We start from the raw sequence: 12380 nt of genomic DNA, 5'->3' as shown, positions 1-12380 counted from the left end.
TTATCATAATATTTTCATTATAATAATAAATAATTCATATTATAGGTAACTAGCACTAGACAGGCTTGCAGTCATTTCAACTTTTCATATAAAAAGGTATATAAACTCTTCATATAAAAAGTGTTTTAGCATCTAACACTTTAAAAAAACCTATTATTCAACTAGGAAACAGCAAAAAATGAAAATTGACTACATGAAAGTGATACATAATGCTATTCCTCACCATTAAAATTCTGATTCTTATAAGTAGACTTTGTTAAATTTTTTACCATTTTCCAAAAGCATGCTAAATAACATAAACTAGCTATTTAGGTTCTGATTTTTGTTTGGTTACTGTATTGGCTCACTGGAGCAAAACTAATTAATTTCCATTCTTAGAAAACAGACTAAGTTGTTCGCTTAAAATGTTCAAGCCCCTCATCAATAAGGAAGTCACTTACCTCTTCCTTCTTCCAATCTATGTCTCCTATTTACACGTTGCCGCTTTTCTTCTTGCCGTAACTGAAGGTGTTCTTCAATATTAACTCCAGGAACAGGGACAGCTACACAGATTAAGAAAATAAAATATGTAAAACTATCTTTAAAAATTGTTACGATGGTAATAAACCCTAGAAGTTAAGTAAATGAAAACTGAAGCCTACTTACTACCTGCTTTTTACATGGCTCTGACACAATATTTAGAAATAAAGCAGTTGAGTAAATTTGTAGAAGAGTTTATGGCCTTATCTCTGTATTTCCTGGTTTTCACAAATCTGCCACAATTCCAATATCACTGAAAAGTATTTAGTACTTTCTTTCTATCAGGCATATACATATTTATATTTAGTTGTTATGGTTATCTCAAATTTTCCCAAAAAAGTTTCAGAAAGTATTATTATTAAAACAAGCATAAAATTGCTTATATTTTGAAAATGTTTTCAAAAAATAGATTAGATAGTTTTTAGTTTAAGAATGCTTTACCACTATACACTCTGTGCTTACTAAGAAGCATGCAATTACTTTAATGCATGTATACATCTGTAGGTAAATCTGATTTATTTACCAAACTAGCTAATTTAACAAGAATTTGAAACAAACCGATAAGCACTTTTTTAAACAGAAAACTTAACTTGAACGCAACAATAAAACTACTATAAGCACTATGTTTTTCCAATGTTTTTTCAGCAAATTGCAGCAACCTAACAAAAATATGCTTTGCCCCCAACATCAAACAAAAACTCCACCTGGCGGCACTGTCACTTTTCTCCAAACAAATGTGGTCCATGCCCTCACCTCAAACTATGCCAAGCCCACACAGGACCAGGAGCTGTTGTCTATCCTGATAGGAGAGGAGTTAGCAAAGCGGAGCTTAGCACAAAACCTGTAACTCCACCTGGTCATGCATGAGAATAGAGCTGTGAAGCAGAGCTGCTACTGCCACATTCACCATCAGTATAAACCTACTTCTGTGATAGCCATATACAAGCAAATTATATTTAGACATATCCGTATGGAAGTATCAGGACTGCACAGCGAGGTTATTTTTGGTCCTTAGTGTTAACTTATCAAGAGAACCACTTCTAGTTTTTATTTAACTTCTGCTTGGGGAAAAAAAATCCCACACTCAAAAGTATAGTATATAGTTTTCTACTGTTACTATTCCCCCCCCGCCCCGATAAATTGGTGAGATGTATATTTTAAGTCACACATCCGATTATTTTATGGTACTTTTCTATACCAGATACCATATCCATATATCCATGCAGGATTAAGGGCTCTATGTAAATCTAAATATAAAAAAAAGCAAGGAAGGAAAGTCTGATCTCCAAAAGCCTGTATTTGCCCAGTTGTAAATACAGAGAATACAATATTAAAAATTCTGTGATAACAGATCTTATAAGGCAAGATCCCAAACTGTATTTTCCAATAATCATACCTGTTGGTAATTTTTCCCCTAAGGTGGGTATTTGGGGGGGGGATGGGGGGGGCTAGGGGATGGTGGGAAGTGTCTCAGGTTTTTTTTAAAAGTAATTTCCACATTCCTGGAAGCTTTTTCTCTCTAAAAATTTCTAACAGAAAAAAAAAGTTTTCAAGAAACAATATTCCCCATCTTTTATGTGACTGCAAAAAACCCTGATAAAAAGATTACAGAAAAATTTTCAGGCTATCAAAAAAGGACAAGAACAACTTTGTAGTATCAGCATTAGTATCATAACTGCACAGGTCAAAATGGCACACGTCTACAATAAGGGCAACTTTGAAATATTTCACTTACCAGAATGATCCCACTTTGCTATATCACCAATAAATAAATCTGCCAGATAAGCAGCATTTTATCCATTTTAACAATATACTAAAACTGTCCTGTAAGTCTAAAAGTTTAGTAATTTGATTAGAAAGAACTGCATTATTTAAGATACGAAGTTTTATCATACAGAAGAATCAAAATACTAACCAAAATATTAACTGAAAAGAACAAACTATTTCTAAACTAACCTGCTATTCCAATTCAAGTTCCAAAAGTCAGCAGTGGGATTGAGTTTATTAAAGAGTGCAAACAGATGTACTGAGGAAAAAACAAATGTGCAGTAAAAAAGAAAATTAAAAGCCATCTTGCTAATTCATATCACTTACCCAGCAAGAGATCTAAAGGTATCATCTCTTTTACAGCATCAAGGATTCCTCTTTGCCTTGCTTCTTGGCCATCCAGTTCTCTAGCACACGCCTTGCAGCAGCCACATACAGCACAGCCTGACTCACCTGAGCCACAGCCACAGATTCTGCAGCAAACAAAGTTGCTTCATCATTGTCTTATTTCGTGCATTACTGATGCCTTGGTAATTAAAACATACATTATTACTTTGTTCTATCTGTGGACACGTAATTTTTCCTTAGGTAAACAAAAAGTATAGCTAGTTTAAATCCTAGCTGGTGTTGCATGGTACCAGGGAACATACACTGACCATACATATCTGAACTGACTTCTCAGCACTAACTATTCTTCACTTAATTAAACATACACCACAGGAAAACTCGAACAAGTAAACAACAAGCACATGCAATGCTGGAGAAATAGTAACAGCAATACGTAAAGCAGTGGCTCTTTATGGAGTGCAACCCTGAAGTAATAGATAAAAGCAACTGGAACAGCAAGATAAAAAAACTTCCATCATAGGACAAAGAAAGGTTATCCCAAAGCCAGCAGCTCTGTCAAGAGACAGATTGTATTAGCGTTCATATTCAACAGCTTCTAGTAAAGAACTATATGCTAAAGAAATGTAAAAAAATGCATTTAAAACTAAATCACCTGCAACCATCACAAGCTATTTGCAAAAATTTTGACCTACTTCAGATTTTAAAAGCACAGACTCTTTTTAGATGTAATGTTACCTTAGACTGAAGTTTAAGAACACATCAACTCAGTTTACATCCAACACATGCTTTAGCCATTCAACACACTATAGCAAGTGTATTTCCATATGTTTGCTTACCCTCCAGGTACTCTGTCAGGACGCCCACTACTAACACAGCTAGCTCCATATCCTGTGCAATCTCCACATACAGTGCACACCATACACTGCTCCAGCTTCCATTTATGCATGCCTGGAGGACACATCATGGACTTCTCATCTTTTTCATCCAGTTCCTCTTCTAGGTCTTCATCCATTGCTGTTGCCATGTTCTCAACTCCAAAACCTAATTAAGATATTGAAACAACAGCTGTTTACCGAGGCCACCAACAGTTGGCTACTAAGGAAGCTCTGAAGAACACTCAGAGATCAGCTTTTAAAAGAAATGACTAGGCATGCCTGATTTGCATGCTCAGCCAGCATAATGACACTCTTGAAACCTCTCTGAGCATGGGCTGGGGTATATAGCTAGGTTTCACAACTAAAAGGGAAATGAAACATTTATATTCAGTATACAAGTAATAGGTCATTTACTCGTCAGGTATAAAATACTCCAATCCAGCAAAGGTGAATAGGTTTGACTTTTCATACCTATGTTCAGGAATAATGGAAACGTTCAGTTGTGCCAAGAAAGACGTAAATGTGCATTCATGCCCCACTTAGGCAAACAACAGCCTCCAGACTGAATGCAAACAAGGAAAGGTAGAAAATTTTTTCTTACTGGGTCAACCGCATGTAGTAAGACAAGGAGTGATGAGGTTTGGTTTTATTAATTTTTTTTGAAGAAAATCTTTTTCACTGACAAAAGAAAAGTAATTGAGGGTTTTTTTTAACATAACTAAGTTTACGAGTATGTGCAAAACACCGAATACCTGACAGTTGAAATGAAAGCATCCATACCTGGGTTTTTTTTTAAGCTCATTGCAGGTACTTAAGCTTTAGTTACCAAAATTATATTTTGTAATAAAATGCTTAGCTATGTTTTCACTTGTGATATTTTCCAGCACACAAAACAAAAGGAATAATGTAGGTCCCTCACCCTTTCCTCCCTGGCTCATGGAACCTGTGTCTCGTCCACACTGTCCTTTATTATTTACGCCAAATGTCCAAACTTCACCATTCTTCATTAATACACAGGTGTGAGCTTTGCCCATGGCTACTTGAGTCACAAAATGGCCTTTCAAATCTGTTACTAAACCTATAAAACATAAAACAGTTGAGTGGTAAATTGCACTTTCTACCCAAGAAGGAAATTTCAACAATACAACAAAATTGCTAGTGGATACTGACAATTTTTGAATTAACAGCAAGGAAGAAAACCAGCAGCTACAAAAAACAAGTGCTAGAATAAGAAGTGAAAGGAGAATTAGGCTTAGGCCATTTGTCCTGCAAAGAAAGAAAAGCCAAAACCAAAAATCAAACCCTGCTGCAAATCACTCGTTCTGAAAAACCATTCTAAAGGAGTCATAACACCATTGGAGTTTATTTCTTTAATATTTTTATTGAGATGTACTGGATCACCTGCAAATTCAAAACAGGCTGTCTTGTGAGCAGCAGAGAAACATATAAGGCCTGGTTTCCTGCAGCCTTTGTTCATGCCAAAACATGTCTCATTTCTGTGACTTTTTCCTGTGTGGCCTTCTAATGTCAGATTAATACAACAAATTATTTTTTTTTTTCCTCCTTAGTGGAAGCATTCATTTGGGTATGTGTCACCAGTGCTGCTATATATTTTTACAGAAATTAAGGAAACTGCCTTTCTATCTTTGTCATACTTGGCAGAATCAGCAGAAATTCAGAAATCTATTAGAAGAGTAAGAAACACACAAACATAATTTCCACAGGCTAAATACTTCCAGACTAATTTCAATTACTCTACTTGAGAAATCACTTAGAAGACAAATATTTAACTTACTTGTACTATCAGAGTAAATGGCATCTTTTCCAAACATGTAGAGTTCTCCATCTTTTGAAATTACAGAACTGCTTCCATTATTGCATGCTGTAGATATGACAATCTTTCCTTCCATTTTAATAATTTTTTTAGGCTTATATGGTTTTGACTGCCGTCTGCTTTTAGCTTCAAATAAATAAATAAATAAATTGCAAGTCATTCTACCAAAAAACCTTCAAAGGCACAATAACATTTGTTTTACAATTAGGGGTTAGTTTTTAGACTGCTACTGAAAAAATATCCATCTGTGTGATCTCCTGGTCTAATTTTTATTGGATTACAGTGGTTTCTCTCAAAAAATTCAATGGCAAGCAAAGTCATGATTAGGTAAGTATCTTTCAGGAATGATTCTTCAAGTTTTTCTTTTTTATATATATATATTGAACTAACTTTATGAACTTTACAAAGCAGCGCATAGTAAAAAAAGTCCTCATTGCTATCAGCGAGGTATATATATGACAATATATGCACAATAAGTTCACAGAAAAATGTTACACAAGTTCATTTATTTAAAAGAAAAATATTACATTCTCTATTTATTAGAACCATGTTTAGAAAAACCTGTGAGTCACAACAGATTCCCACAAGATGAAAAAAGGAAGAAAAAATACTAAAAAACCCCATCCCCAAATCATTTTTTGCAATCTGGCCTCAAAGAAAACAGTAACAACATAGCTGAAGACTTGGATAAAACAACAAACAGCTACCATTACTGCCTGTGAATTTTCACCTAAGTCAGAGAACTGCCAGCTACTTCCATTTGCTGACAATTACCAGCTTGCTACAAAAAACACACACCCACCCTACTGACAGAAACCCAGTCTCCCTGCCCAGGTTTAAAAGAAAACAGGGGAGAAGAATTAAAACTTGTGCATATCCACTCTGAGCCAAATTAGAGTGACAAAGAGAACCAGATGAGTCAGAAAAGAGTTGAACTTCTTTTCAAAGAACTCAGAAAGACCTTGATCATGTCCTTGAGTAGATTCTACAATAAGATCTAGTAAGTACTAAATCTTCTCACCTAAATTTTGCTAGTATAAACAAAAGCAGTGATAGCAATTTACTTCAAAGTGCTAAATTTTTGTTTCACCTGAAATTGTAGATTAATTAAATATACAACAAAAAGAATCAGTTTAATTGTATTCTGGATAACTTCCCAATAACTGTGCAAAGAAATCTTGAAATTTGTGCTTTTAAATGTATTTCCTGAAATCTTTTTATTTGAATCCCTTAAATTTACTCTACATTTACTGGAAAAAGTAGTATGATTTTGTCCCACACAGTTTTCAGTAGATTTGCATTTAAGAAGACTCTACAAAGTTACTATAGCACATACCATGTTTGTTATCCAAAGACTTTTACACAGGAGTACTACTATTAAGTTCCTCTCCTCTGAATACATTCAAGAATCCACTCCATATGCACTATCAAAACTTAAAATATGTTCTTGCCTGTATTTTAGTTATATTTCATGGGAAACCCCACACATTCTTGGGGAATACTGTCAGTGTAGTTAATCTTTCACAGGAACAAGTTAAATATGCTTTGTTTCTGCATGAGCTATGCCATACCTCATGTATGCAGCCCACCGAGCTTTCGTTAACAACTTTCTTGAAAAGTAAACCTCCTACACAAGCTGACTGAGACAAAGCTGGACTCTACCACTGCTGTTTCTCAGGATTTTAAATCTATTTTAAAATTTTATTTTAAATCAATTTTTGAATTCTACCCATCTACTACTACCACCTAGTCTTGAATTTTATACCAACTTTTGAGTGTTATTTATCATATTTCTAACTGACTGCACTGAGGCACCAAAATTTCAGTCTTATTAAATTTGTGTTTAAATTCTATGGCTAGCAGACCAAAGTTTTCCACAAACCTGCTTTGTGAAAAATATATTAATTTTAATGGTAACATCAAACTACACTATTACAACAGAGAGACTGAGAGATTAATTTGAATTTGAGTTAGGCTTCAACACTATATGAAAATGCCATCTATGAAATATATATTACATTATCCTATTAAAATGTACACATCGTGAGGCTGACAACTCAAAAATATCAACTTTGTTTTAAGATCCTCAGGAACTAGGTATTTTTCAAAACACATTCTTCCTTCTTTTTTTTTTTTTTAAATTAATCTAACACAACATAACAGAACAGTCTGTTTCCTAAAGTGAAGTATTTAATTTAATATCACAGCAGATCACAGCTTTAGGGCATCTAAAGCTATCTTTCATTGTCTTATAAAGTGTATTTCAACCTAAACACACAACTTTAGAGATCAAAACTAGGAAATTTGTTAATTTTATATTGAAGAGGCATTTGTTAGTCTGAAGATCAAATTAATCTGTCTTCTCTAATGTCTGAAGGGCTCTGCTTGACCAAGCACAGAAGACCGTGCTTCTACAATTTCTAACCATTGTACCTCTCCATTACGGAGAGGCATTAGCTGGCAAAACACCCATTTCCAAAGTTCTCTCAAACAACAGTGAAGAGGCAAAAGTTTGGCTCTTCAGTTTTTCAGACAAAGTCCCAGGCAGACGGCATGGCATCTTGACCAAAATTATGACTGCCTTTTCTCAGGACAATGCTAAAATAGCACTCCCACCACACAATCCCAACTGTGGTAAAACTGAGATCAAGATCTCTAGCTGGGAAAGACAGTGGCACTGGTTGTCAGGACCTGTGGCTGGCGTAAAATTCAAACCCAACGGCATGCCTACATGTTCTTGGAAAATGTTAAAACTCATCTTTTCAAATTAAAAGGTGGTTAATAGGCTTTTATTAACCATTGGCCAAGCAAACATAATACGTACTTGATTCGCCATCCTCTCCTTTACTAGCCGAACCTGTGAAGAATATGCTTCCATCCTCAGCCACGAGTAAGGCATGTGAGCCATCATGTCCGACAGAGAACTGAATAATCTTTGGAGATTTTGTGATTGGGAGTTCAACCCATTTTCCTGCTGAGGGACCACCTTGTTTGATTCCAAGGCTCTGATATTTGCCAGTATAATAAATCTAGGAGAAAACAGTGTTTTCAGTTATGCCACAGCACTTCAAACTTGCTTCATTGTTAAAGTTGCATTGTTTTAAAATCCTGTCATTTCAAACCATACAGAACTTCTCCTGACATTGTTTACAACTTTCAATATCTCTATCCTAAACCCATGAATTTTGACTTAATGGGGAAACATTCTAATTAGATTCTGCTTGTTTTGAAATGCGCTTTCTACTGTGCCACAGAGTTAGTTTTCACATATAATTGTTTGGCTAGATGAGTTGAACACACAAGAAAGAATTGTTCAGAAGAAACTACTCAGAGGAAACCAAGCATTTAAAACACTTCAGAGAAATGTCTGGTCTGTGTAAAAACAACATAGTATTATAATAAAAATAATTAAAAATACCAATTACTACAAATTTTAATATGCTTCAACACATCTTTAAAACATTTTCAGTAAATTCACAGTGGCCACTGAATACATAAATAACATGGACTAAAATATTTCACATGAAAAAATGAAAAACTGATATGAACTAAAAAAAGGTTTCCTCTAGAACCATGTTACTCAACAGTAATATAAAATGGCTGTGTTAAACCTATGTGGGCACCTAAAGCCATTTTTCATTGTCTTACCAAGTGTGTTTCATACCTAAACACATAACTTTAGCGATCAAAACTAGGAAATTTGTTAATTTTATATTGAAGATGCATTTGTTAGTCTGAAGATCAAATTAATCTGTCTCCTCCAATGTCTAAAGAGTTCTGCTTGATCAAATTCTGTTTCAAACTACTAAATTCTATTAGGAAAAAATAGTTACGTTTATTTATGAACATTTTCACCAATCTCACTGTTGTGACAGCAGCAGAGCAAGGCCTTCATTCCAATAAAGCAATAAAATTCTGAACACAGGAAAACAAAGAACTATGCTTATACAAGTAAAATAACATTAGTTTCCCAAACCAAAATAGAAACACAGTAAATAATGTAAAAAGTCATAGTGACAGTAAGCAGAATTATTTCTCAGCTTCAATGAATATGCAAATGCCTCTGAAAAACAGTCTCCACTGAGCAGAACCAACATATCAAATCATTAAGAATAGGTTTAAAGAAATCAATTGAAAACTTTGCATAGGGGAAGTCAATAGTTCTCTGAAGGACTGGAAAACTCAGGCTGTGATTTAAATAAATTACTATGGTCAGACTGTTTATGGAAAGTTATGGGGTAAAAAATTTTGCAAATGTGCTAGCACATCATTTGTAGACAAAAGGTAATTTTGTCCCCCAAATCTAAAATAAACCCTCACACTGTCTCTAGGTAAGACTGACTGTAGAAATTCCTATAGATTCAAGCCACAGATTTCTCAATGGTTGCAATACCATCTGTTTATGTTTTCAAATAACCATTTGCCTTTTTCCCTTTAAAGTGGGCTCTGAAAATGTATTGAAAAACAGTCATATAAATACATTCTAACATACTAAAGAGGCAAAAAGGAATTGTGGAAAATAATAATTAAATTAAAAAACATGTAGAAATACATTGATGAAATTTGCTATTTATTACAGAACATTTTCAGTACCTTTCCACTAGCAGTTTTCATTAGTGCAAACTCTCTTCCAGCACCAAGGACAGCTGATTCCTCATCAAACCCTGTACCTGTGTGACAAGTAAGATTGCGTTAACTGGACAGTTTAACCAGGCAGTTTCACAGACCAGTTTACGGACCTAACTCTGCCAGGGAGAGTTTGTCGTAACAAAGATTCTAAGGAAGTTACAAGTGAAACAAAGTTTTGCTGCCACAAGAAGGCTTACTGGGCTAGACTGGCAGAGTTGTTCAAATGGGAAAAAAGCACCAGCATAAAAGCAACTGAAGTTGGTCATATAAAAGGTTCATGTGGCCAAATATGCTTTTGTTCTGATAGTGCCCAAAGCAGACACCTAACAGCAAAAAAACCCAAAGCAAAGGCCAAGTAATATTTTTCCAGAACACCTTTGTAGACACCAACAATTTTGCATCTCAAATTCTGATGCAAAGGTAGTTTCCACATATTTAGTATCTTTCAATGCATTTCTTTTCCATTAATTCAGCCAGCAGTCCTTTTAACTATTGTTAACTTTGACCTACAGCAAGGAGTTCTATAGCTTAACTACATGTTATACGAGCACTATCACGAAGTCCAAGCTTCAAACAATTATATATTTATTATACAACTAGAGGAAAATACTGGAAAAACATGGATAGTGCTATAGACAGAAAGGTGGTTCAAAATGAGCGTATGGATTACTGAGTCAAACAATGCTTTAGCAGTTTTAAAACCCTTGTACTTCTCCACGTGTTTATAATGGAGCTATACCTTCCTGCACATAATAAGGCAAAAAAAGGGAAGGACAGTGTTTCGGTTTTATTATTTGAATTATTAGGTTTGTTATTAACCTTCAAAGAAGAGAACTTACTGACAATGTGCAAGTCTTTCTCCAGATCAAACAATGAGATGCCACAGGCATGTAAGCATTTTCTCGCAAGCTTAAGCTGCAGTTCTTGTTGCAGTACTGGCTCAGTGCTTGTTGCAAATATTCGCACTACAAAGCCATCCTGCAATAAATAAATAAAAATCTACTTTATACTGTATAATAAATGCTTTAATTTACTTTTCATGGCCCAAGTACATCAGTATAATACTATTTCAGAGTAAATTATCAGAGAACACACTGATAAAGTAACATTTATTATAGAGGAGAAAAGAAGAAAGTGCCAAACAGGATGAGCTGAAGATAAGCATCTGACAGACCTTAAACGCATACTGAATTTTATGAAAACACACTATGAACACTATAAAAATAGTGAATTGCTATAGAAATAATTAACTCTGAATCTCACTACAGAAAACTTGCTTTTATAACTATTTACGTCTATCTTTTAAGCCCTCAATATCTTCAGATTTAGAGCCCAAAATTCTGCATGCAGTTTAAGAGTGAGTGCTTTGAAGAGTAGCTGAAACAGGTTTCTGTCTACAAGTGCAGATGAAGTATCTTCATTTGGCCATGTTAAAAAAAAGTTGTTCCATTAACAAGGAAATGGATTAATCCTGGTTTTCTTATAGTTGCATATCTGGTATCTTTTGCCAACCCTGTCTCACCCCACCCCTGCCCCATCCCTGTTTTACAGCTTTCTCACTGTCAAAAAACAGTGACCAGTCCAGAACTAATAAGAACTGTCTGCCGAACAAAAAAGAACAGCTAGAACTGTCTTGCCGCTAGTAGAAACACTTATTTGGGTTTCCACAGCTTTGGCCAATAGGCAATTTTCATATAAAAATCTATTGGAACGTAGTATCTTTCATACCTTTTCTATTAAATCTGGCTGAAATTCCCCCAAAAGTACCAAAGCAATTACAGGAAATTAAATTAGAAAAAAAAATTATAATTAAGCCCTGAGAAGCTTATCCCACAGAGGCCCTGCAGAATAACATGTTAAAAAGCCATTATTCCATGTATAAGATTTTTTTCTCACAAAAAGCAACAAAGTTTTTCTTAAAACTTACCTCAAAAATAAAAAGAAACCTGAAAAATCCATCACAAATCAAAATTGTGTTGATAAATACCAAAATACTGCTCTTTATGCACAAATATGGCAGTTTCTTATTATCTCTAGTTACATAGACGTCTGTCTTAGTTGTGTTAGCGAAGAAAAAGCCAAACATTAAGCAAAAAGGAGGCTCTAAGTATTGTAAAATAAAACAATTCAGTTGAGAGAAAAATAGTTCACCCATCATATGTAATACTTACATCTCTAGATGCTGCTATTTGATTAATATATTCTCCATCAGTGAAAAGGATATTCTGCCCTTCAGTATGACAATCTGTGAGAGAAAGATGAAGTGCACTGCATCAGTTTATATTAACATACACACACTGTTCTCTGCTTCTAATTCATTCTCACTACAATCAGACTATGAGAGTTGTAGTTGGTCTAAAGAGAGATCATACTGTCCTGATAACATTATTTTATGCTAGGATCTCCTC

At 34.7% G+C, this 12380-nt stretch overlaps 1 protein-coding gene across 23 annotated transcripts in view; it reads right to left on the bottom strand.

The window, feature by feature from the left end:
• The window catches only part of MYCBP2 (MYC binding protein 2), a 201492-nt gene that overhangs the window by 140319 nt on the left and 48793 nt on the right, over positions 1-12380 (bottom strand). For 21 of the 23 annotated variants that reach the window (XM_075046016.1, XM_075045994.1, XM_075045995.1 and 18 more), the window contains exons 9-17: positions 12144-12217; positions 10812-10950; positions 9937-10013; positions 8168-8372; positions 5305-5469; positions 4429-4587; positions 3471-3675; positions 2614-2759; positions 441-542 (exon numbers count right to left, since the gene is read on the bottom strand). In XM_075046016.1, the coding sequence (XP_074902117.1) occupies positions 441-542; positions 2614-2759; positions 3471-3675; positions 4429-4587; positions 5305-5469; positions 8168-8372; positions 9937-10013; positions 10812-10950; positions 12144-12217 (1272 nt within the window). Of the gene's footprint in view, positions 1-440; positions 543-2613; positions 2760-3470; positions 3676-4428; positions 4588-5304; positions 5470-8167; positions 8373-9936; positions 10014-10811; positions 10951-12143; positions 12218-12380 lie in introns of those variants that run through there. The other 2 variants (XM_075046015.1, XM_075046018.1) reach the window with 2 other exon arrangements.

Source organism: Buteo buteo, chromosome 14 (assembly GCF_964188355.1).
Source record: "Buteo buteo chromosome 14, bButBut1.hap1.1, whole genome shotgun sequence".
In the NCBI taxonomy this organism is placed as follows: domain Eukaryota; kingdom Metazoa; phylum Chordata; class Aves; order Accipitriformes; family Accipitridae; genus Buteo; species Buteo buteo.
This window is presented reverse-complemented; position numbering and strand designations above follow the sequence as displayed.